Source organism: Pelobates fuscus, chromosome 2 (genome assembly GCF_036172605.1).
Source record: "Pelobates fuscus isolate aPelFus1 chromosome 2, aPelFus1.pri, whole genome shotgun sequence".
NCBI lineage: Eukaryota > Metazoa > Chordata > Amphibia > Anura > Pelobatidae > Pelobates > Pelobates fuscus.
The window spans coordinates 423,988,762-424,016,712 of record NC_086318.1 but is presented as its reverse complement, the minus strand read 5'-3'; the positions used below and the strand labels follow the sequence as shown (position 1 = coordinate 424,016,712).

General features: G+C 38.8%; 1 protein-coding gene across 1 annotated transcript in view; it reads left to right on the top strand.

The window, feature by feature from the left end:
- KIF16B (kinesin family member 16B) overlaps positions 1-27,951 on the top strand; it is a 303,581-nt gene that overhangs the window by 57,991 nt on the left and 217,639 nt on the right. The window contains exons 4-11 of the mRNA XM_063444040.1: positions 1,912-2,028; positions 4,141-4,238; positions 11,492-11,601; positions 15,729-15,871; positions 18,180-18,348; positions 18,587-18,718; positions 22,834-23,009; positions 26,922-26,987. Of these exons, the coding sequence (XP_063300110.1) occupies positions 1,912-2,028; positions 4,141-4,238; positions 11,492-11,601; positions 15,729-15,871; positions 18,180-18,348; positions 18,587-18,718; positions 22,834-23,009; positions 26,922-26,987 (1,011 nt within the window). The remainder of the gene's footprint in view (positions 1-1,911; positions 2,029-4,140; positions 4,239-11,491; positions 11,602-15,728; positions 15,872-18,179; positions 18,349-18,586; positions 18,719-22,833; positions 23,010-26,921; positions 26,988-27,951) is intronic.

Here is a 27,951-nt window from a genome sequence, read left to right as displayed (position 1 = left end):
GCTAATCGTGCTTTCAAAACACAGGCTATGACAATGTAATCTTAGCTGTGTTTTTCTTTTTTCATTGTGACTTTTCTTATCTTGATTGCCCTTTAGAACTGATGTGTGTGTGTGTGTGTGTTTGTGTGTTTGTGTGTATCACATTTAAATCTTAAATCTCTTAATCACAAATCCCAAAATCAATTTACTCCCCCTTTTATAGTTCAAACCTCATGTTCCAATGTCCGTTAACTGGCAATGTGTGTTGTTTATTTTTTTATTTTTATTTTTTTTTTACCTTTCTGAAATTTCTGATATACTCTGACAGAGGCGTTTTAATGTAACCGTTCACATCACAATGGCAGTTGCAGTGTTGAACTTAGTGCATCAGTGGAATGCAGTAATATACTAAAGCATTTATGTGTGATCGTTTTCTACATTGCATCCCTGTGAACAGTGGGCATTTTGTAAATTTTCTTGCTCCTCTATACTTGTTAAACGGCGCTCTAACCACTATGGTCCATCCCTGCGAGCCTGTCTTTCCTGACCAAAATTGGACAGGTTAATTGCAACTGAAGGGCCTAGTTCTAGATACAGCAAGTGACCGTTTTTTTTATTGCTTGAGTGCAGTTTACCACTAATTGGGAAGACCGTACCCACAGATTCTTTGCTATCCGCTGTTGTGGTTCTTAGGCACACTTTAAAGGGACATTCTATCATATACAACTTTTTTTTAATGTGAAGGTCGATATCAGATTATTTCGGTAATGCAACATAAATCTGTACATTTTTTGTAACAAAATCCTAAGTAATCACCTAACCTTATCAGAGGGCTGCTTTTTTTGTGAAAAACCTATCTTTACACTCCCACAATATATGGCTGGCTGTTCCAAAATATTATAGCACGATTTTGCTGGCATAGAGGTACAATTTGAAAGGGACAGTATATGCACCAAATTGATTTCATCTTAGTGAAGGGATTTTTAGGTATAGATACTGCCCCGCTAGCCGTGCTTTTGTAAGCAGTGCAGTTTCCGAGAAATGGTCTTATATACGTTTTGCAATTTCCAAACCTACTAGTGGCTGTCGGGCAGATAGTCGCTGGGGACCACAGACTGCTATAGATTCAATTATTTAATCTAGTTTGCATCCAGCATCAACATGCAGACATCCGATGCTGAGTGCATCCAGTGCCTCTCTATGAAAAGTATTGTATTCAGTGGTTTTTATGAGATGAGTTAGATTGATGGATTGCAGGAACTGCAAAAGATGCGTGTTCACAGGGGAATAAAGTTCAGTTTGAGGGCTTTATTTAAAGTGTTTTTTTGTTTTTGTTTGTTTACGGGGTTACTTACCCCCTCTCCTCAGCATAGGTGTGGTGTAAAGTGGGACTCTGGTGGGTTGGATAACAGGAAGCAGGCCCCTGACACTATTTGTGTCTCTAGCATCACCTAAAGGGGGAAGACCCACCTGAAGAATTGGCAGGTTCATGCCAATCCATGCTGGGCTTCCTGCCAAGCACACAGGTCAGACCTTGCAGAGAGCTCTGTTACAGCACTCTCTGCATTGCCCTAGTGGCCTAATCATAGTGAAAGTGTACCTGATGATTCACTTGTGCTACACTTACTGAGCACAGATCTCTGGTGTATCCAAAAGCCGCATATCCAGGTCAAAGTCGGGATGGCGGACAGGACCAAGAAATTGGAACAGTTGGGAGGCCTGCAGTAATCTAAAGCAGAAAATGTCTACAAAATAATCTCTCTATATTATTATTATTTTTTATTTTTTTAAAATCAATACATTAAGTAAATTAGAAAAGGGGTTCCTCGAGTGGTGGTAGGGGTTGAGTTATTTCTGGATAACACGCACATTATGAACAATTCTCCTTTAAACCTCTATATCAATAATAATTGATGTGGGATTGTTTTCCAGGTTTTTAAGGATCTCGGAACCGATGTCCTCAAGTCTGCCTTTGTAGGTTATAACGCCTGTATCTTTGCCTATGGACAGACGGGTTCTGGGAAGTCCTACACCATGATGGGAAACCCTGTAAGTATGAAGCACTGATGGTTTCTGTAGTGGAAACTATGGTCTGCTGTGAACGTTTTTTTATTTATTATGGTGTATTATGGCTTCTTTTTAACCTGATGTGTGCCAGGTGGGTTTGTAAGGTCATTTGATTTTGTGTTTCTTAATGCTGCTAGTAAGTTCCAGAAAGTGTGCCTATTTTTGTTATTGTGTTTATTTCTATTATTTTAATTTTTTTTCCATTTGCATATTCTGTTTGTAGCTTTTATTTGGTAAGTGGAATGTTGGCTAGTTTGGCATGAAATAAAAAATGCTTAAATGGAAAAACTATTTTAACAATGTAGCATATATAACCCGACTGAAAACATGCTAGCGTTTTTTTAAATGTTTTTCTTTAAACGCTGTATGAAAAGCTGGCTTGCAATAACTGCAGATCATGTGCCCAAAACCTAGCAGAAGGACTAAATAATCACTGATTTGGACTATCTTTTTGATTAGATTGGTATCTCAGTGTAATTCCAATGCAGTCCATATGGGATATTTCTAAGATTCTCTCTGCAAGACTGTATGTCAACACTGTATGTCAACACTGTATGTCAATGGATTATCCTATACACACTAAGAGGACATCCGGTCTTTCCTGAATATGTTGGTGAAAACCCCCCCAAAACAAACCTTCCTTAAACTGGCATCAACAAGTAGATGTTATAACACCACCTATACTCATTAAGATGCTTAATAAAAAAAAAACCAAAAAACAAAACAAAAACGTTTGATCCCCCCATGTGTATTTGAACGTAATCCTTTAACCCCTTAAGGACACATGACATGTGTGACATGTCATGATTCCCTTTTATTCTAGATGTTTGGTCCTTAAGGGGTTAAAATGTAAGATTGTTTGACTCCATTGAGGTATTGGAGATCAATGCGAAGTCTACAAAACCCACAAAATGTTTAATCCCAACTATTTTATTGTTATTGAAGTAGGATGTGCCATTAATCCCCATTTGTCAATCTCTGGTACATGTTTTCAATAAAGATTTTATAAGGTGCCACGGGGTTCTAAAATCCCCGATATATTGAATGTGTTAATTGCTTTCAATATACAGTGATGATCCTAAGAATGTTTGTTGAAACACATTATGTGTATTTGGATGCTAAAATCTGTTGACAGATGGTACTCTCTTAGGAAAAGATTGAATTGATGATCTAGAAACATTTCATAGAAGTAAAAATCTGACCTGTTTATTCACTAAAGTGAGAATTCAAAGTAAATTTAAATAGAGGATTTTTCCATTTGAGCTATTTTGGCCTTAAATTTGACATTTCTAGTTACTCGTTACTGAGAATACATGACCCCCAAATGCACTTGCTATGTGTGTATCTACAACTCTCTAATATGCTGGTAAGCAGTCGGCATTGCAGGATACCTTGTGCACTTGCCTTTGGAGGTCTCTTCGACTATGACATAACATCAGAAGCAATGGAAACTGGACGCTCTCAGCATATAACAAAATGGAGTGAGATGCATCCATAGGTTTCTCACTCCATTTTGTGAATGGAGAGCTACTCGGCCTATCAACAGTGGCCCTGTCAAGGCTTCCTGGCTGAAGCCTCCGACTGCAGCAGATCATGGGCAGAGGAGAATGCCACCAGACAGAAGACTTTGTTGTTTTAGCACCTGAAAGTAAGGCTGCCTCCTAGCACCATAACAACTTAATTCTGATGAAGTTGCTATGGTGCCCAGAGTGATCCTTTAATCCACTGTTACAGTAAGCTTTTGCTTTCAAACCGCAGTGAAAATCCCCATACGCTGTGGGGGGTCCATGGCACACTCACCAGGGCTGGATTTTGAAACCTGCTAATATTAAAAACCACTTTTTATATGAACACACACATTTTTTCTGTTTTTTATGGGATTTATGGATACAACTTTATTTACAGTAAATTACAAAATTATGATTGCTACGCAAGACTGTGATTAGGTACAGATTTGTGTGTATGTATGTATGTGTATATATATATATAATGTTATTCACTTAATGTTTGAGCACATTTTTAATATTGTCTGCTTGTAATATTCTGTTCTGTTCATGTTGTCAAATGATTAATTTTCATCATTTGTAATGACAGGGTGATTTGGGTCTCATACCGAGGATTTGTGAAGGATTGTTCAGTAGAATTTCTGAAACCACAAGGTGGGGTGATGCATCTTTTCGAACGGAAGTAAGGTAAGTACAATCCTTTTTCTGTAGTTGACCCATCTGGCATCCCTGTGTCTAGGAACCTGTGATAGAATAGAGAATACATGCAATATATATCCCTTTCTATATATTGATCTGTCATTTTTCTCACAACCTCATTATTTTCTGACCATACTATAATTTGTTGCTTCTGACTCCATGCCGTCAACGAGTTCTTTGTACTTCTTCCTCCTTCGACGCTATGGTTACAAATTATCTGCCGTTGCCACATCTTTTCCTTTCTCTACTGCCACTGTCTTTGAATTATTCTCATTGTTTCTCTTCCTGCTCACACACGCTTGTGGTTTCAATCATTTTTGAAGACACCTAGTTCATGCAATGGATGATTGGCTTGCTTCCTTGTGGTAAGCTCATCATGTTTATTTGGAGATCTCCCTGACCAGTGGAATGTCTAGATATTTTAGACCTTATGATACATGTTTCTCTTCATTCCCAGTACCAACTCATCCTTATATTCCCTAGTCCTCATATATAGCTCCTCAGTTCTAAATCACCTCTCTCCTATATCAACTGTTAATAATTATATGTTTAGTCACATTTGAAAGGACATATGCTGCCTTTTCATATGAAGGGTACCTTTTCCTCTAAGGTTGGAGGAGCACTCCGAGCACTGTGTGTTTCATACCCTGAAGTGCTTAAATGGTCTTTTAGCACTAAAATAACTTGCTGCAATACTCCTGCAGTTTCACCATTCAATTATCTGCCATTTAGGAGTTAACTCACTTTATGCAGCACTAACCACACCTTGCCTGGCTGAGACTCACAAAACCTCCAAGACTTTTTTTTATTTATTTCCTATTTCAGTCCGATCTTACAGCACATTGTGTTTACTTTAGACATTATCTTCTGCTTTGTTAGTTTAACTTTAATTACACACAAGAGATTTCCACTATCGCTATTAACAGAGCAGATAATAGAAAATTCTAAACTAAACATACTGTGCAATAAGGGAGCTAAAAAAAACAACCTCTTTTTCATGAAGTATGTAGGGAGAGTGAGTCTTAGCTAGGGGAGGTGTAGCTAGGGAGTCACAAACAAAATGTATAAAAATGATTTAACTTCTAAATGACAGAGAACTGAACAGTGAGACTACATGGGCATAATCTATACACCAAAACTGCTTCATTAAGTTAAAGTTGTTTTGGTGCTTAGAGAGTCCCTTTAATCAGAGATGATAGTATGATAGTACATTTAAAGGAACACTACAGTGTTGGGAGTACACAGCTGTATTCCTAGCCCTATAATATCCCCCTGCATTGTGGCCTCCCCACCTGGCCATGTAAAGGGTAAAATAACACTTCTACTCCAAGTCAGCCAATGGGGGAACCTAATGCGCATGAGAGCTGTGTGCCGCATGTGCATTAGGCTTTCCCATAGGAAAGCACTGACTCAAGGATTTCCAATGGGATTTTTCAACACATTGGACATCCTCATGCAAAACGTGAGGATGTCAAGTTTCATTTTATGGAGTCAAACTCAGTGAAACTACAGGAAGCGCCTCTAGTGGCTGTCTGGTAAAGGGCCGTGAGAGGCAGTCTTTCTCTAAAACTGGGTTAAAGGAGCAGGGACATTGCACCCAGACAACTTCAAAGAGATAAATAAAGTGTCCTTTAAAAAAAAAAAAAAAAAATGTAGTTTAAAAAGTTATGCTAATGGAAAATTAGGAACACTTTTCCTTATGTATAACTTGCAGATTGACAAAGGGGGGGGGGGGAGCTTTAGTCCATGTTCTCAGTTAACTTTGTCTTTGACTGGTCACTTCAAACTCCCCTTTTCTCTCTCTATTGATTCTTCTGGTATCTTGAGAGCCAAAAGTGTAATGCAAGCCTCCCAAGGTCCAATGCAAACTCTGTAGGAAGCAGGCCCGGACTGGCCATGGGGCATACCGGGCAAATGCCCGGTGGGCCACGATGGCCGTGGGCCGAGGCCGGCAGGGGAGATCACAGGATCTCCCCTGCCAGCCCCTGCAGGGCCAGTGCTACCCGAGCGCCGGCCCTGCTGTGTGCCTCCACCAGAGGCACTGAAATGTGGCCGCCGGCTGGGGAGGGAGAGAGGACCCAGTGGAGCTCTAGCCAGCAGCTCTGCCGGGTCCTCTCGCGAGGTCTGAGCAGGCTAGAGTTCACTGTCACCACTGGACCACCAGGGAATGCAGCATGGCTCCCTCCATGGCAGCACGGCACTTCCCCCACCCCCCCTCCCCCCCATGGAAACCCGGCTTCCCACCCCTTCACAGGCTAAAGATAAGAAGGGAGGGGGGGATATAATTATATATAATTTTTTTTTTTTTTTAATTATTAATAAAAAATATATTCAAATAAATTCACATGAACAGCCCCCTCACATAAAATAAATTCACACTAACAGCCCCTCACATAAAATAAATTTACACTAACAGCCCCCTCACATAAAATAAATTCATTAACAGCCCCCTGACACACACAGCCCCCTGACACACACAGCCCCCCCGACACACACAGCCCCACCCGACACACACAGCCCCCCCCGACACACACAGCCCCCCCGACACACACAGCCCCCCCCGACACACACACAGCACCCCTAGACACACACAGCACCCCCACTCCCACACATATACAGCCCACACACATATCCAACACACACATATCCAACACACACATATCCAAAACACACATATCCAACACACACATATCCAACACACACATATCCAACACACACATATCCAACACACACATATCCAACACACACATATCCAACACACACATATCCAACACACACATATCCAACACACACATACACACATATATATATATATATATATATATATATCTCTATATATAGATATAAAAATAACCCTCAGTGAGTTAACAGACAAAGAAAAATAGAAACCTTGAAGATAAAAACACCCTCACACACAGCACCCCTCGTTCACGCACGCGCACACACACACTGCGCACCTCACACATACAATACGTCCAAATATATATATATATATATATAATATATATACACACTACAGCACCCCTCACACCGCACCACTACACACATTACGCTCCAGATACACGCTAGATCCCTTAACCTATATGCACTCTTAATCATATATATATATATATATATATATATATATATATATATATATATATATATATATATATATATATATATATATATATATATATATATATATATATATACACACACACACACTCTTCTATACACACTCTGGGTCCTTTACACACTTGATCTCCTACACACACACACACTGCACCACCTACACACACACTACATTCCTTGTAAGCAAACACATACGACATTCTCTAAACACACCCTCTCTACAACCCCTACACACACTGTCACCTATACACACACACTACAGCCCGTATGCACACACTCGCTACATCCCCTATAAAACTATGCCCCTATACACACACTCTATACAGCCCCTAGCCACAAACACAAATTAAATTGACCTATTTACACAATAACACACCACAGTCTACACACACGCAATCCCACAAGCAGGCTCCAAACACATGCACCATACACTTTCCTGGCCCTTTTGTCCTCTGGTATCCCACTAATGGAGACACAAGAGACAATTTAAAAGCAAACACAGCGCAAGCATGTTATTAAATGTGCTTGTGTTGCGCAGAACAAATTCAGGGCCTTGTTCCCATGCTAGAGCTCTTCAGCAGGACTCTGCGCATTGAACCAACATGCTCACTTTGAGAGGGTGGGCGTGCTTGTCATTAGTGCTGACAAAACACGCCCTCTCTGCCCCCCCCCCCCCCCCACCCCCTTCTTAGGGGGCCGCTCTAATTGAAAAATGCCCGGGCCTAATTTTTTTTCCCAGTCCGGTAGGAAGAGTGCCATCTTGGAACCACAATATAGTGGTGCTATGAATAAATACCCAGTGGAACCGGCAGGATGTAAAAGAAGTAAGTAGCACTATTCCCGGAGCCACTCTTCATCATTGGAGGGAGGGGCGATAGGAGAGCTAGAAGAACCCATAGAAAGACTGGGGGACAATGTTTGTTTGTAAATACATTTAGCAGTGACTTCCATATTTATAATTAATTCATATCTGTTCTACCCCAGAAAATACTTTCAACAGTTCCTTAATCCTCTGCAACAGGCAAAGGCAACTTTTAAAAATCCGGATGTAGTGGACATCATCTCCCATAATGCTCACAAAATGTCAGAGGAGATGAGTAACAAAGGTTGCCTACCCCTACTCTACAATATATGCACTCATACAAGCTGACTATTTTATATACTATGTCCAGGCATTTTATCGTAAGAAGCCTGATGTGTAACATAGAAACATAGAATGTGACGGCAGAAAAGAACCATTCGGCCCATCTAGTCTGCTTAAACTCCTATACTGTGTATAATCTATTCGTTACATATGTTTATACTGCGTTATATATTTTTGAACACATTCTCAATTCATGTAAAAAAAATGTAAAAAAAATACCGAATGTGTTTGCATCCCACTTAAAAATAATCCCCACGTCATTAACCTTTGGTTCCTTTATCAGAATTTGAAATAATTATTTTGATGTTCCAAACAAATACAATTATGAGATCCTTGTCTTTTGTGTATTCCCAAACAATAAATACACCGAGTGTGCTTGACTTTTTACTTCCTATTTTGATAGAGCTACTGAAAATGTAATATAGACAATAGAAAATAAAAAACGAAAACTTAATAGGATCACTTGTTGCCGTATAAAATGATGCTCATCACAAATAATACATTCTGACAACTGGCTCCGTTGCCCATGTAAGTTCCTCTGGCTCTTGTACTTTCCTTTCTAATATATTTATTATTAAATATATTGATTTGATATTGTAACTTAGTCTTGGAGCTGTTCTACCCAAGGGTTTAGCCATGGCTTTCCTTGCATCTTTATAGAGAGCATGATATACGGTTGTCCTCTGACGGGTATCATTATGTGCGTTCCATCTTTTAAAGAAAGAATTGTAATATTGCTTTACAACTTAGAGGCTCATATCTTTAATGGTAAAAGGGGATGAGATCGTCAAGAAAAAGTGTTTTGAAATACAGCAACTGGTATCGGCCACAGAAATTAATTTTTTAGTGAAATATGTTCTGGATCCCATGTTTCAACTTGGATAAATAATGAATTGGATGTTAAATGTGTGTGTGATTCTCTTTTTCCCTTGCTGTTATGGAATCATAACCAAGTTTTTCAGGTCGTGCTTCCAGCATACCTTACTGACCATTCCCATTACTCTTTCGCACAGAGGAGAATTATACGGACTGTCTTTCTCATGTAATCTTTATAGTTGGTGCTTTGGTTCAAACAAGGCGGTGAGATGAATTGGTTAGTTGGGTCTGACTCATTGATTTAAAATCCCACTTTCTTCTATCTTAAATGCACATACATATATATTTAATATATATAAAGAATTCTTATTTATTTTTCTTCCTTTTCGGAATTCCAAATTTTGCTATATATTTTGTGCTATATAAAATATATAATTTCCATTTCATAAAATGAAATCAATAAATTGACCATTAATAATAGAAAAAACTGTACAATTGAATGTGAAATGCAGGCTGAATGTAAAGCTTTATAATGGTGTGTCTGTGTGTGTTTTAATATTACAGTCTGTAACTATCTGTAAGTACTCTCACATTTTGCATTACTGAACAGTTGGAAGGAAAAATTACAAAATAATGAGTACAAAACTATCAGAATAAGGTTGTGCTATCAATTTAGGTTTAGTGGCACAACTAAAATTATGGTCAATATGCTTGATTTTGAGAGGGATGCTATAGGCACCAGCACCACTACAGCTTAATGTACTATTTCTTGGGCGAAGACCCTTTTCCGTTAGGCTGAGTAGTGAAAATGTTGCCTTTTCTGAGAAAAGGCAGCATTTACATAGCTGTCTAATACCACCTATACTTGCTGCAATTGAGACAATCATTAGAGGGACTTTGTGGTTAAGACCCTACAAGGACTGCAGGACTGACTTTCAGCATCTTCTCACTCTGCATGGAGACGCTAGACGCTCTTCATAATGCTTTCATTTTATGAGGAGATGCTGATTGGTTCAGTGTGGCGATTGTCGCGGGTGCGTAATAACCCCTCCATGTTTCCCTAGGGATAAGCATTGGATTGGCTGATATCCTCATGTAGGGACAGCCGACACCAGACAATCACACGTGGGGAAGTAAAGGATTATGAGTTGAGGGGGGAGCTTGGTAGAACACTACAGAGTTAGGAATACAATGCTACAAATACTCTAAGTCACTCTGGACTTTAGCTCTAGTGGTTCTCAGCCAACCATGTAAGTCAATCTTTTTAATTTTTTTATTTATAAAGGAATCTCCTTTCATTTTCCCTAGATATTTAGGGGCATGTGCCATTATGTTACATAACCGTTCACATAGTACACAGTAATCTAGGTTGAATAAAGACTTGAGCCCTTGAGGTTTCTAATGACTCTTCACAAATCTGTTTGTTTGGGAACGTAGCACACGTTTACTGCAATGCCCTAATCCATATTCAGCTCAGTTCTTCATGGAATGCAACTACTTTTTACATGATCTGTACTTTATAAAACCTCAATAACTTTTATTAATGGTGATTATGAAAATGATTTCATAAAACTTTAAAATACCCATATTTTTTTTTTGTTAAACTGACATAACCTTTGACAGATTATGATCCCTTTTTAAATATAGGCACTATATCTTCTTTTCTTGAGTCATTCAGTTTAATTCCTAAAGGGACAATGTCCTGGTAGATCAAGGTCGTTTTTAAGCTATTACTACACTAAGCTCCCTAATTACCTGTGGATAAACACCATCTGAGCTTGAGGCTCTAAATAATAATATTTGTATACTTTATTCTATTTCATCTAATCAGATCTTCAGTTACGATCATATCTACAGTCTTATTTTCTTCTTTACTATATACTAACTAAATAATATAGTGTTTTTATACTTCTTTAATTCAGCATAATTGGCTTATGTGTCCACCTATCCTCACGTTATGTTGGCTATTTGTCTAAATTTAGCTATATTTTGTAAACTGGTCAATTGCCATTTAAATCTTTTTTTATTTTATTTATTTTTTAATATTTAATCCAGCTAAATACAAGTTTTCAAATTTAGATTTTGTGTGAGCTGCAAAATTGGCAGACTATGTATTTCAATCTGGTATTGTACTTTGCTGCTCAGTGTTTCTATTGTTTTCCTTTAGTTACCTGGAAATTTACAATGAAAGAGTAAGAGACCTACTGAGAAGAAAGTCTTCCAAAACCTTTAACTTGCGAGTTCGAGAACATCCAAAAGAGGGACCTTATGTTGAAGGTAGAAAAAAACATTTAACTTTATGTATCCAATGCCAGGAAACATGTTTGTGCAATTTGATAGTTACATAACTTTAAAAAGTTGATCTTTCAAACATCTATTTCTGCTCTTGAACCAATAGAAAGTGGGGGGAAAAAAGAGTTTACAATAATCTCCAGTTGTATATACCGTATATACTCGAGTATAAGCCGACCCGAATATAAGCCGAGGCCCCTAATTTTACCCCAAAAAACTGGGAAAACTTATTGACTTGAGTATAAGACTAGGGTGGGAAATGCAGTAGCTACTGGTAAATTTCTAAATAAAATTAGATCCTAAAAAAATTATATTAATTGAATATTTATTTACAGTGTGTGTATATAATGAATATGGTGTGTGTGTATATGAGTGCAGTGTGTGTGTGTATGAGTGCAGTGTGTGTGTGTATGAGTGCAGTGTGTGTGTGTATGAGTGCAGTGTGTGTGTGTGTGTGTGTATGAGTGCCGTGTGTGTGTGTGTATGAGTGCCGTGTGTGTGTGTGTGTGCCGGGTGTGTGTGAGTGCCGGGTGTGAGTGAGTGCCGGGTGTGTGTGAGTGCCGGGTGTGTGTGAGTGCCGGGTGTGTGTGAGTGCCGGGTGTGTGTGAGTGCCGGGTGTGTGTGAGTGCCGGGTGTGTGTGTGTATATGAGTGCCGGGTGTGTGTGTGTATATGAGTGCCGTGTGTGTGTGTGTGTATGAGTGCAGTGTGTGTGTGTATATGAGTGCAGTGTGTGTGTGTATATGAGTGCAGTGTGTGTGTGTGTATATGAGTGCAGTGTGTGTGTGTGTATATGAGTGCAGTGTGTGTGTGTGTATGAGTGCAGTGTGTATATGAGTGCAGTGTGTGTGTGTATATGAGTGCAGTGTGTGTGTGTATATGAGTGCAGTGTGTGTGTGTATATGAGTGCCGTGTGTGTGTGTATATGAGTGCAGTGTGTGTATATGAGTGCAGTGTGTGTATATGAGTGCAGTGTGTGTGTGATGCAGAGTGTGATGCAGAGCCTTGGTGGGGGGTGGGCATTTTTAATATTTTTATTATTATTATTATTGTAATTTTTTTGTTATATTATTATTTTTATTATTATTATTATTAATTAATTTTTTTCGGCCCCCCTCCCTGCTTGATACATGGCAGGGAGGGGGTCTCACTCCCTGGTGGTCCAGTGGCATTGGCAGTTCAGTGGGGGGAGGGGGGCTGGCAGAGTTTACTTACCTCTCCTGCAGCTCCTGTCAGCTCCCTTCTCCTCCGCGCCGGTCCGTGCAGCTCTTCTGTCAGCTCACACTGTAAGTCTTGACTCGAGTATAAGCCGAGTTGGGGTTTTTCAGCACAAAAAATGTGCTGAAAAACTCTGCTTATACTCGAGTATATACGTAATAATATTATAATACACTATAATAATGGTGAAAATCTTCTTTGAAGTAGAGCCTTCCCTCTGGAGGAATACAGAGTTAATGCCTTTTGACTTTTCTATTTATTCTGCTTTGCCGAAAAGCATCTAGGCATTTTTCTTTCAGTCTTTGTTTTTCTTTTTGATTTCTATTAAATCTGATCAAACAACCTCTCTAGACAGAGATTACCACATTTTTATTGTTCTTACTGTAAAGAATAATGTATTCAGCTGTAGGTAAAAAAAAATAAAAACATAGTCCCCATCATTTCCTCCAAATTATACCCTTTTTTTTTACCATTTTTGGTGGTAAAAAGAAAAAAATAATCTAGACCAATTGTCATTCTCATTCTTGTGCCCCACACCTCAAAGGGGAGTTCTCAATTCCCAGATTTATTTGATATTATGTTTTATTAGCCGTATATTTAGTAAATATGTACTTATGAGGTGTGAAAAATGTAATCCAAATGTTGAAATCTACACATCATTATCCAGCAACTGGGTGCCTTTATCTTGGCTCCCTGTGAATCATTGTTACAAGCTCTGTCCTTTGCACTTGGCAGTCAGCACAGAGAAAGCGTGTAAAGAAGAGGAGAAATTAAACAATGTTTTTGTTTTTTTCCCCATTTTCATCTACTTCTCAGGAGATAGGGGAGTTAATCAGGATCAGGACAAAGCAGACATTCAAAATATTGTTTCTTCAGTATACAGAGAAGCAGATGTGATCTACTTGGATTTTGCTTAGAAATGTATACAGTTCCACACAAAAAAAGTTACTAGCAAAACTAAAATTATTTTAAAAAAAATCGTATTCTTGGAAATAAACACTGGCTTAAAGATAGAGTGCGGAGAGTAGCTGTAAATGGGAAATTTTCAAAAAAGTGGTAATAGAAGTGCATCAAGGTTCTGCCCTGTGTCCACTTCTCTTTAATCTGTTTATAAACGATCTTGCAGTGGGCATTGAAAGTAATTTGTCGGAGTTTGACTCAAACGTAGGGAAGAAAATACAGTTTGAGCTGGGCATGAACGTGTCGGTACAAATAATTGCAAAGTCATGTATTTTGACATAAGGAACCCACAAGCCATGTAAATGGGGTTGACAGTGATAACGTTATATGAAAAGTACTTGGGAACAATTGTAGATCACAAACTTGGAAACAGTATGCAATACTGGTCTGCCATTGCAATACCTATTAATGTGCTTTCATGGAAAAAAAATACATTTTGATTCCTTTTTACAAATCAATTATAATAAGGGGAATGGGAAACTTTAGTTATGGCTAGAAAAAAATAATTTCTTTAGATAAATAGGCACCTCAGAGGAGATACACTATACAAATATATTCATTGTCAGTGCAAATTGCTATGTGCTAATCTATTTATTAGCAGGAATATAAAACAGACAAGGTCTCCCAGTGAGGTCGGAAGGTGTTTTTGCTTACAGCTGAGGAAAGAGTTCTTTACAGTAAGAATGATAGATGTGGTAACTCTGCCTAAAGCGGTTGTGTTATCAGATTCTATAGATAATTTAAAAAAGGCTTATAAATTAATATTCAAGGATATAATTGATATGTATGCAAACAGGTTTCTGATCCGAGGAGAAATCTGATTACCATTTTGAGTCAAGAAGGATTTATCCCTCCTTTTTGTGATATAATTGATAATGGCTACAATTGTATTTTTTTGCATAGCAAGACCACTTAATGTTATCTCACATATATATTATTATTATTATAGCCAAATTTACCACCCTAACTCCTCCCACAGTTTTTACACTACATAGACAAAAATATACCAAAACGTGCGGATTGTTCCCGATTGGTGTGCTATTACTTTGTGGAACGTTTCGCCGAATGGTTCACGGAATATCGTCGTTCTTGTGGCAAAATTGGTCCCATAGGAATGAATGGCAAAATGTTCAAAACTAGAGTGGGAGCTGGCAAAAGCTGAAAAATCAGGACATGATTTCTAAACTGCCACCATTCCCTCATTTTCAAGCCCACCTACACAAATCGTATATCAAAACGTTCAGCTATCCCTGCTGCCACTGGAAATGTCCACGGCTAAGCCATAGTCCTGATAGTTTTCACAATATGACCATTTGTTTGCAACTCACGCCGTCCATTGACATTCATTGAAACTTCACTCTAGCCAGCTCAAACTTGAAGGGCAATTTTTAAACTGCGACTGTGCCTTCATTTTTAATACTTCAGAAACATACTATGCATCAAAATGTAGGTCTAGGTCTTGTGATTCTCACAATATAAAGATCTTCGCTGTAGGATGTGTATTTTTTTTTGTAAAATATGACCGTTTGAAGATGACAACCGCCAAAATACTCTGACCTGTGCCAGACTGGAGCAGCAAGTGATGTCATAGACAGGGCCTTTTGGACACCTGCTAATGTTTTTATAAATGTATGTTTTAATGTAACTGTGAAGCACTTTGGGCAACAACGTTGCAATTAAATGTGCTATATAAATAAATAATAGCAGTTACTCCGCCCACTCCAGTTGTAGACTACTGGTGGAGGCAAGAACACTTCACACAATTTCCCCAGAAATTGTAGCTTTTCTAGTTTTACATTTATTTTTGCCTTCTTTTGGATCAACAGCAAATAAGAATGGGCATCAGGGTTGAACTTGGTAGACTTTTGTCATTTCTTCCCCCCCCACATTTTCACATTGATTTGTTTCCCCTCCATCTTGCTTCCACATATTTAGATCTGTCAAAACATCTAGTTCAGAATTATAGTGACGTTGAAGAATTAATGGATGCTGGGAACATTAACCGAACAACAGCAGCCACTGGAATGAATGATGTGAGCAGCCGATCTCATGCCATTTTTACCATCAACTTCACTCAGGTACGGAGCATTTAACCTTACGTGGCTTACGGTCTGTGAAGTTTTCTTTTTGTTGAATCTCCATATCTCCAAACTCTCCATATGTTCCTCAGGGAAGCAAAAAAAAAAAAAAAACAATTCTACATAAAATTCTGATTCTTGTATGCATTCAGTAGCTTTTCTTTCCTCAAATGTATGTTGTAATCTCCTCCTTGTGCCAGATGTGACAAGTTCTCTGTGGGTGGTGAATGGGATTCAACATACATATGCAAATATCATTCATCAAGTGTCATATCACAACTCACCACATAAATTCAATTTTCAGAACAATATGTTGATACATTTAATGCACTTAAAAAGGGGGAAAAAAACAATGCATGATGAAACCTGCTTTGTGTCGGATCCTTAGTATATTTTATGTTAAATGTAATGCGACTAAATTACACAGTGAACCCACTCAATGTGTCTACATTAAATGTGCTGCAGAATTTTTTTTTTCTGGGGGTGGCTACTTGTAGTCGCTGGGCCTTCTGGTGTCACTTTAAGCAACACTTTTGTGTGTCCCTGTCCCACAGCTACCCTGTTTCATGGCAATACAAGGTTAAAACTAATGTTGCCCAATTGCAGCAGCGAGGTCCCTCAACTATAACTCAGTCTCCATGTCCTCCGATGTCATTGTAGGGGGCAACCTAATGCGGATGTGCAGTGAGTGCCATGAGCATTAGGCCTTCCTCTTAGGAAAGAATTAATTCATTGCTTTCCTGTGTGGATTTGCAATAGGCTCTTAACAGTGCAGGTTTAAAGGAAACCTGTAATACTAGAAGAACAATCTCACTAGCTATGGTACAGCTAGGATACCCTGGTCCCCACAAAACGAGTCGAGGCTGCGATTTGAAGGTCAAGCAAGAACTGGCTTTAATGGCACACAGGTATCGGTATTTATGCAAAATCTCAGGTCCAGGGACAACCCCCACTGGACCTGATGGAATACATGGATAATACAAGTGGTCAACCAATAGGAATACATTGTATCTTTTGAATTTGTCACCGCCCAGCTTGGAGATAATGAATACAACGGTTGTGACAATGTAATTATCTCCAAGCGCCCAAAATACCATGCTTTCTTGCTACTTAAAAAACAGGTTAAAAATACATAAATTCAACAGTTTTATACATAATTTGTGCATTCCACCATTCATTATATGGCCCCGGTCTGGGCGAAATAGTTCACTGAAGAGCGCCCAGAACCCACGAATTGTACACTCAGTTTCATTGTTATAAAGTCCGTTCGTGTCTTTGGTCCTGAGCTTGAGATGGCGGCCATGTTTTTAAGTGAGTCAATAGGCAGCGGGACCTCGACCGCAAACTCGTGGAACGAGTAACAGCTTGAGGGTTGTACGAATCCCCGCTCTGTTACTGGATGTCTCAGTTGTTCGGGAGACGAACGTAGACCGCCGGGAAAGGGTACTTAACCTGCGGTTAACCGCAAAACTCAACGTTCTAATTGAGGCCACATGCCAAACTGTAGGTGGTCCCGGTTCGTGAACCTTTCGGTAGTTCCTGTATCAGGAGATGGGGCATGAATGTAAATGCCTTGGGGCCGTCCATTAGGTTGCGGTTAATCGCAGACCGCAACTCTCTAGGCGATCAATTGGAGACACATTCCACTCGTAGGGTGGTCGGCCGTTCGGTTGTTAGAAAGGTGACCGGGGTTAAGTGGCGGCACACGCCAGGGACCGGGTGGTCCGTTGTTCGTTTAACGAATGGGTTCAGGTAATCAGTTCGTGAGTTGGGTACAACATTATAGTACCGCAGCAAAACATAGCAAAGGAACAACTTATAACTTGTCTTTAGTGATTTTGTAACATGTCTGTACAGCAATAGATCTGTAAGGCGTTTGCTATCCAGTTATAGAGTTGAAATTCAGGGATCATCCACATTTTGAGAATTGGGCCTCTGTTTACATTAAAAGTGTTTAAAATGCGCCAAATTCCTTCAAGTTTGTGAAATTTCTTTCTAATTTTAAGGAGTCTCTGAATGACAGAAAGGAAAATGTTTCCCTAATTCCTGAACTCCCTGTCCAAATAGAAACCTGACCAGATGGAGGTCGGTTGTGTAGCCTCAGACTAGAATAGATTTAGTCTTTATCTACCCCCCAGCAAATCTAAATACATGTAAACTGCTGAAATCCATAGCAAAATCCTCTTCTCAATGCTTCTTCCAAAATTATTTCCCTTTTTGTATTGTTATAAATGCTGACAGTGCTCCTTTTGCAGTGAGTTGAATGTAACATGCTTATTTTAATTGGTTTAATTTGTTTCCCCATCAGGCTAAATTTGACGCTGAAATGCCGTGTGAAACCGTTAGCAAGATTCATTTAGTGGATCTCGCTGGAAGTGAACGAGCAGATGCAACCGGTGCCACGGGCGTGCGGCTCAAGGAAGGAGGAAATATTAACAAATCTTTAGTTACTCTGGGAAATGTAATTTCTGCCTTAGGTACACGTCTATATTTCCTCTGTAATTTTTCTTTTTCATGATTGTGGGTAGAATGCTGAGAATGTTGGATTTTGTATCCATTTAGAATTATTGTAGACATTGCTTCTGCTCTTGTGCTGGAAGTTTGTGAAGGACTTAAACACGTAAAACGGAATAGAAGGGATTGTATGCACATGTTTCATATATTTTTCCTTTTTTTTTTCTTTTGTGTAATTATTTCATTTTGTTTCATTCCCAGCTGATTTATCTCAGGATGCAACCAACCACCTTACAAAGAAAAAGCAAGTGTTTGTGCCTTACCGTGACTCCGTCTTGACGTGGCTGTTAAAGGATAGCCTGGGAGGAAACTCGAAAACCATAATGATAGCCAGTAAGCTTTTACATTTTTATGTTGGAACATTCACTATAATTATTACTATGGATGTATTCACTATTTTAACATTTGCTTTAAAAGGTTGGAGAGCATTCCCTTTCTGCTTCCGTTGTTTTGTGGAAAGAATACAATACATGCAGTGGGGGGGGGGAAGTATTTGATCCCCTGCTGATTTTGAACATTTATCCACTGACAAAGAAATGATCAGTTTATCATTTTAATGATAGGTGTATTTTAACAGTGAGAGACAGAAGAATAATAAAAAAAAAAAAAGCATGTCAAAAAAGTTATAAATTGATTTGCATGTCAATGAGTGAAATAAGTATTTGATCCCCTATCAATCGTCAAGATTTCTGGCTCTGCATTTCTGCCTTTGACCCCAATAACACCATCCCCACCGTCAAACATGAAGGTGGAAACATTATGATTGAGGGCGTTTCTACTAAGGGCACAGGACAACTGCACCGCATCAAAGGGACGATGGATGGGGTCATGTACCCTCAAATCTTGGGTGAGAACCTCCTTCCCTCAGCCAGGGCATTGAAAATGGGTTGTGGATTCAGCATGGCAATGACCCAAAACACACAGCCAAGGTAACAAAGGAGTGGCTCAAGTAGAAGCACATTAAGTGGCCTAGCCAGTCTCCAGACCTTAATCCCATAGAAAATCTGTAGAGTAAGCTGAACATCAGCCTCGAAACCTTAAGGACTTGGAGATGATCTGCAAAGAGGAGTGGGAAAAAATCCCTCCTGAGATGTGTGCAAACCTGGTAGCCAACCACAAGAAACGTCTGACCTCTGTGAATTACTGTGTTGAAGGGGTAAAATACTTATTTCACTTATTGACATGCAAATCAATTTATAAGTTTTTTTAAATGAATTTTTCTGGATATTATTCTGTCTCTCACTGTTAAAATACACCTACCATTAAAATTATAGACTGATCATTTCTTTGCTAGGGGTTCAAAAGCAGCAGGGGATCAAATGCTTTTTTCCCCTCACTGCAGATGATATAATTTTCTGAATTATAGGAGACTTTTACATAAGACAGAATTAAAGGGACACTATAGTCACCTGAACAACTTTATCTTAATGAAGCAGTTTTGGTGTATAGAACATGCCCCTGCAGCCTCACTGCTCAATCCTCTGCAGTGTAAAGAGAGCCCTATTTAGGCTTTTTTTTCTATTGCAAGTTCGGTTTAATTACGATTTTATTATCCCCTGCTATGTTAATAGCTTGCTAGACCCTGCAAGGGCCTCCTGTATGTGATTAAAGTTCAATTTAGAGATTGAGATACAATTATTTAAGGTAAATTACATCTGTTTGAAAGTGAAACCAGTTTTTTTTTTTTTTCATGCAGGCTCTGTCAATCATAGCCAGGGGAGGTGTGGCTAGGGCTGCATACACAGAAACAAAGTGATTTAACTCCTAAATGACAGTGAATTGGGCAGTGAAATTGCAGGGGAATGATCTATACACTAAAACTGCTTTATTTAGCTAAAGTAATTTAGGTGACTATAGTGTTCCTTTAAGTAAAATATATAATTTACATTATTTAAGTTATCAGTGGTGTGCATCTAATCTGATGTTCCTTTAAATATTAACTGATCAGTCACAACATTAAAACCACCTGCCTGACATTGCGTAGTTAGATCGAATGCATTGTGGCATGGATTCCACAAGACCTCTGAACGTGTCATGTGGTATCCAACACCAAGATATTGGCAGCAGATCCCTTAAGTCCAGTAAGTTGCGAGGTGGGCCCTCCATAGATTGGATTTGTTGTTACAGCACAACCCATAAATGCTCAAGCAGATTGAGATCTGAGGAATTTGAGTCAACGCAACACCTTGAAGTCTGTCGTATTTCTCAATTGATTCCTGAATAATTTTTGCAGTGTGTCAGGTTGGATTATCCTGTTGATAGAGGCCACTGCCATAAGGGAACACCATTGCCATTAATGGGTGTATGTGGGATTGCAAAACCTCTTGGTAGGTTGTACATCTCAAAGTAACATCAACATGAATGTCTAGACTCAAGGTTTTCCAGCAGAACATTGCCCAGAACATAACACTGTGTACGCCGGCTTGCCTCCTGCCGCATTATGCATCCTGCTGTCATCTCTTCCCCAGGTCAGCGACATACGCCAAAAAATTATTGCATGTTCCGGGTGTGCCCCCAATTCCACCTAAGTGGTGCTGCCATAAAGACCAAAATATATACAAAATACAGATTAAGGAACAGAACGCACACAAAAACAAAAATACAATTTAACATTTTACACTGCTACTTAAAATCACATATCTTGGCAACAAAATATGGTGATTCAGTTGCACCATATGGCCATGTAGTGTTAAGTCCACCACTACGTCACAGTACCTCAATATCGGTGGATCCTACACCTGGCCATCTACCTGATCTAAAAGAAAACTGGATTCACCAAGCCAGACAACTTTCTTCCATTGTTTTATGGTCTCGTTCTGATGTTCACATCCCCATTGAAGGCACTTTTGGTGATGGATCGGTCTGTAACTATGCAGCCCAATACACACCAAACTCTGTGTTCTGACATTTTATATCATGGCCAGCATTAAAGGGAGGCAATTTTACTCACCTGGTTCCAGCGCCGGGAGCCTCGTGAAGCCGCGCCTCCAATTTCGTCAAAATGACGAAATAGGCGGGCGCGAGCAGGGAGCATTCAGACGCTTCCATTTGGAAGCGTCATTGCTCCCTTGTGCGCATGCGCGGCTTTGCCGCACATGCGCACATACTTCAGAGGGCGGCATTCATGCCGCCCTCTGAAGTCCTGAGCGCACTACCGCGCATGCGCGCGGTGTGCGCGGACGCGAGCTGAGCTGAGTGACAGCTCAGCTCGCGGTCTTTGCCCGCCCCCCTCCTCCACTGACAGGCTGGAGAGAGAAGGCGCGCACACAGTGCCTTCTCTCTCCTGCACATGTCAGACGTATTTTAATACGTCTGACGTGTATAGGGCCTTTTTAGGGCCCTGCGTGATAGGAAGTCCCTCTGGTGGCCGTCTGAGTGACGGCCACTGGAGGTATTCCTATCAATCAATGTAAACACTGTATATTCTCTGAAAATACAGTGTTTACATCAGATTGCCTGCAGGGAGCTATAGATCTCACCTGAACAACTACATTAAGCTGTAGTTGTTCAGGTGACTATAGTGTTCCTTTAAGTTTTTTTTTTTTTTTTAGCAATTTGAGCTATAGTAGCTCTTCTGTGTCATCAAACCAAACAGGCTAATCTTGACTCCCAATGTGTATCAATGAGCTTTGAGTGCCCATGACCCTGACGCTGGTTCTCTGGTCATCCTTCATGGCACCATTTTTGATAAGTACTAACCACTACATACCAGGAACACTCCACAAGATTTACCATTTTAGAAATGCTCTGACCCAGTCATCTAGCTATTGCTATTTGGCCATTGTCAAAGTCACTGAGATCTTTTCACTGACTGGTCACTTGCTGCCTATTATATCCAACCCAGGTTCCGTTGGAATGATATAATCAAAGCTATTCACTTCGCCTGTCAGGGGTTTCAACATTGTGGCTGATCAGTCTACATTGTCCATACAAACTGACACGTAGAGTTGTTGGAGTCCTTTCTGTCTAGAACTATGGAGACTTATTCTGTATGCAGTGTGTACTGCTAATGATATGTGTTCCGTTACAAAACCAATATTGCTGATTTGCAAAAGTAATAGATACAAATATTTACAAAACTGGATTGTATGTAGCTCTCTTCGCGTCATGGAACATTTCAAGGGTAAAGTTTTTTTTTTTTATATTCAATCAAATTTTTTTTATTTTTTTTTTTCTCGTCTGGTGAAATATTAATCTCAACTGATTTTTTTTTTGATTTTTTTTATAGTTGTAACCTTTTTAAATAATATCCACTGGGTGCAGCTATGGTTTGATCAGATATTATTTTCTGGTTATATAGTAGAATTAAAATGTGAAATGTGAAAACTGAACTACTTATTCCAATAATCCCCCAAACCCATTTGACTTTCACATTGCAAACTATTAAAATTCCTGTTCACTGAAGCTTAAGGTGTTGCTTAATTTGACTTGGAATTCTTCTTTCACAGCTATTTCACCTGCTGATATCAATTATGGAGAAACCTTAAGTACACTTCGCTATGCAAATAGAGCCAAAAACATCATCAACAAGCCCACTATTAATGAGGATGCTAATGTCAAACTAATTCGGGAGCTTCGAGCTGAGATCGCTCGCTTGAAAGCATTGCTCGCTCAGGGGAATCAGGTTAGTGGTTTTAATTCTCAAGTTATAATTAACTCTATCTGTGTAATGTTATCTATTTCAAGGTCTTAATATGATCATTATCTCTTTTCATTAAATGTACTTGCCTTGGAGTAAACCCGTGCTACATGCAGATGTTCACAAGTGACAAGAAACTAATAAGCCAGCTTAGTAGTATTAAAGTTTATTTCCAGTGGTTAGCACAATGGCATCTCTGGTTTATGCTTGCACAGTTTTTATTTTGTTACTTTTTTCCATGAAAATTACTTTTTGTGTGTTGTGTGTTTATCGTTTTGTTTTTAAGGCTTGTGGCTTGGTTTTGCATTGATGGACTTTAAAACAGTGATAGAGTCAATAGAGTCCTCAAGGCACATCAGTGGTCCATGTTTTGTCAACTTCTCCACTGGAACAGAATTAGAAAGTGCCTAAATCCTGGACTGCTTGTGTGCCTTGAGGAACGTGTTCAGAACCACTAATATTTAGTGATTTTGCAGTGGACAGTAATACATTACTTCTTAAATGTATGCTCAAGTTGGAGCAAAGAAGTTTGTGTGTGTGTGTGTGTGTGTGTGTGTGTGTATATTTTTTTCGTTATTTTAGGCTTGGGTTCTTCTATGTTCCTTTTGTACTTCAACAGAACATATAGTACATGTTCTCACTTGATGTCATTGTAGATGTTTGAGGTTTTAATATTTTTGTTTTTTATTCCTACAATCACAGTATCGCACTAGAATATGGCTAGATATTTTATGTTTCATTTACATTATTTATGTTCAGAGAATATTCGTGGTCTCTGTTTATTGAACTAGAGATAGACTTGGTATGTTAACACATGCTTTCAATTGCTGCGGTTTAGGACCAGTGCGTGGACATGCCAAAAAGGGAGAGATTTCCCAAGAGACGTGTCTGGCAAACTATTGTATTGGAGTGTGATACAAAATACATACGGGTATTATATATTTGATATGACAAATGTGAGGAAGGCTGAACTTGATGGACGCAAGTCTCTTTTCAGCTATGTAACATTTCATGTAAAATAGCTTAGAAATTAGGGCTCCAAATGCAGCATCTCTCAGCCTTTCTTCATTGTTTGGCTGGAAAATAATTCACATTAAGTTAAAGGAACAGTTTACGCATCAAAACCACTTTAGTTTAATGATACGATTTTGGTGTATAGATCATGATCCTGCATTCTCACTGCTCAATTCATTGTCATTTAGGAGTTAAATCACTTTTGTTTCAGTTTCTGCAGCCCTAGTGACTTCTCCGCTGGCCGTGACTCCCACAGACTGGGGGCAGTCTTAGAACTGTAAATATTGCAGTTTCTCTAAAAACTTTCAGAATGTATACTTTCATAGGGTTCTATTGCACATATATTTCTAAATAAACAGCATTTCCCCCCCTAAAAGGTAAAGTCTTGTGTCCAAATATGCATTTTTATGCATATAATTAATTGTTGCAAAAGATAAAAATAATATCGGGCATTTTCTTCCATTTGTTTAAATACTTTCTAAACTGTAAAAATATACCACTGGCCTCATCCGCTAATAAAGCCCCCCTTTTGCCTAGCACGTACTCCTTTTTTAGTACTGGGCATGTTTTCAGCCCAAACCTTTTTCATAGAGATGGATGGTTTTATTTAGCGTTAAATGGACACTATAGTCACCTGAACAACTTTAGCTTAATTAAGCAGTTTTGGTGTATAGAACATGCCCCTGCTGCCTCACTGCTCAATCCTCTGCCATTTAGGAGTTAAATCCCTTTGTTTATGAACCTTAGTCACACCTCCCTGCATGTGACTTGCACAGCCTTCCATAAACACTTCCTGTAAAGAGAGCCCTATTTAGGCTTTCTTTATTGCAAGTTCTGTTTAATTAAGGTTTTCTTATCCCCTGCTATGTTAATAGCTTGCTAGACCCTGCAAGAGCCTCCTGTATGTGATTAAAGTTCAATTTAGAGATTGAGATACAATTATTTAAGGTAAATTACATCTGTTTGAAAGTGAAACCAGTTTTTTTTTTTCCATGCAGGCTCTGTCAATCATAGCCAGGGGAGGTGTGGCTAGGGCTGCATAAACAGAAACAAAGTGATTTAACTCCTAAATGACAGTGAATTGAGCAGTGAAATTGCAGGGGAATGATCTATACACTAAAACTGCTTTATTTAGCTAAAGTTATTTAGGTGACTATAGTGTTCCTTTAAGGATTTGTACAAAAACATTTTTAATAAATATTTTCTCCTCGCCAAGAGGGGGAAAAATAATGTTCAGCAAAATAGGCCTATACAGTACTTCAATACAAATTTGCAATAAAATCAAGATTATGCAACATACAGATGAGGTTATTAAACCTATTTAAAAATAATCATTAGGATATACATGGACAATGTGTTTCTTGAATACTATCTACTAAATATTGCATTAAAGACACTATTTCTCTTATAGGGACACTGTAGGCACCCAGACCACTTTAGCTTATTGAAGTGGTCTGTGTGCAGTGTCCCATCACCCTTAACCCTGAGCATGTAATTATTGCAGTTTTTTTTAAACTTAAATAATTACCTGCTAGCGTTAACTCCTCCTCTAGCGGCTGTCTGTTGGTTGCTTGAATGACGCTGGACAATTTCTTGCTATACATGAGGACTTCCAGCATCACTGGAATCCCCATAGGAAAGAATTGAAGTAGAGGTTGGGAGCGGGGAGCTTTGACAGGGAGGAAAGCTGCAGTGCACTATAGTTTCCCTTTAAGCATCTATAAAGAAGCGGTAAACCATCTAAATTATGTTTTTAATAAACTATAAAACCGTCCTTAAGTAGTTGTATATCTATCTACATGGAAAAATTTTGAAGAGGATTTGAAAAGGAGTTATAAGATGTGAGTGGGTTAGGTTTCAAATGGCTAACCGGTAACTTAAACGGCTACAAGAACTCTATAGCATTGGGAATGTATGCGAAGGGGGTAATGTCAAGGAGCTACTATAAAGTCAAGATTTATAGCAAATGCTTATCAGTTCAGTCTTTAATGTCCCCCTACAGCATCACAATAATATACAAAATGAGAAGAAAAACAAACCTATCTATTCTGACTATAAGTTAATGAAAAAAGGAAATGGTGTGCTCACGTATGGTGAAATACTCCAGTTAAGTCCCGGCTTGGCTGTAGTCTAAAGATACCATAAGACAAAATAGGAATTACTTTGTCTTATGGATAAGCCTGAGGTTGACATAGATGGTGCTTCGTCATCAACTGTTGTCCAATCTCAGCAGCTGTCACAAGTGACAGCTGTGGAATTCAGGCTTTGATCTATGTAGAATCTAGCGGTCTCAAAAGATTCTCCATAGACCTCAGCAACACTTATGGCTCTAGGCAACTGAGGTTCAAAGAACTGAAGAGGACCTGCAAGACAAAGATGGCACAGCTGGAGGTAAGTAAAACTGTGGCCACCAAACCAGGGAGCAGCACCCTGTGGCCACCAAACCCAAAGAGCCCTGAAAGAGACACACACTCTTTCATGCATAAAAAGTGGTGCCTCTTCCTCCTATTTATTTTGTTGCAACTCATGCCCAACATAACTATATCTTAAAATCATATACAAATTAGGACGAAGTATCTGCTCGTACAATCCTTTTCTCGCTGATCTACCGTGAACACATTTGTAATTACATAAATTAAGCCTGTTTGTCTATCTATCACATGGTCTGTGCTCTAATAAACAGATTACAGTGCTATAATGTTTATCATGTGCTGTGCCAACATATATTGCAGCCACGGCTATGCTGGGGTGTTATGTGCATTATTTTCTCTTATTAAGCATATATTTATTGTTTAAATGACCAATTACTTTTTTTTTTTTTAAATTTAATCTGATAATCTGTTTTTATATATGTGTAATGCATATATTATTTTTGGCTTTCAGATTGCACTATTGGATTCCCCTACTGCTTTAAGTATGGAAGAAAAACTCCTGCAGAACGAAGCTAGGGTAGGTATTTATAGAGTGTAAGTTCTCTGTTCTAAATAAACAGAAACGGACAAACTGGCCAAAGGAGAATTCCTATTGAACCACTCTCATTTTATTAAAAAAAAAAAAAAAAGTGTATGATACCTGCAGGGTTATTTAAAAAAAAAGTGAGAATCTAAAGTTTATTTTTAATTTGAGGATAAAAATAGTCGAACTGGAAATATTACAGACGAAAAGAATGTTCCCTGTTCGGCTAAGTTTTCCATGATTTTGCGATTTTAAAATTCTCACTTCAGTAAAAAAAACGTTGCTACACTTGCATTCCAGCAGGAGTGGCAAAGACACTGAAAGCGAATAAATTAAATTCAGAAATAAAATGTTATAAAAGAGAATTTATATTTTTATAGCACCAACATATTCCTTAGCAGTGTACAATGGAAATAACAACGCAAAAAAATAATTGTCAAACAAGTTTGCACGAACAGAAACTTGAAATGAGAATGGCCGCGTTTGAACAGATTTACTGAGGCATCGAGGTGGCCAAGTACTTCTCGTCTGTCATCGCAATCTATCTTCTGTGTAGTGATGTTTGTGGATTTGAAATATGTCAGGCATTTGGTAAAAAAAAACACTTTGGAATAATATAACACAAAGATTTTTTTATTTTTTTTGCCGTATCCTTTATGGATTTGTCCTCCTGTTATAAATCTGTGCATATTAGTATAACCTTGCATGTGATGCTGCTAAACAACTAAATGGGTTTTCGCACATTGATTGAGAACGCAGTTGAACTAATTTCAATACTCTGGCGTTTCAAGCTATATTGACAGCTCCTTAAAATTATAGTTCGGTATTCCAAAACAAATCTAGTGACTCAAAGCATCAGGGACCAATCGCTCATCAAAATTGACTTTCTTACTTCAGTGATTACTAATTTGTGCTGGGAATTCTTGCTGTTCTGGCTTTTAAGGGTCACTTCACCTAC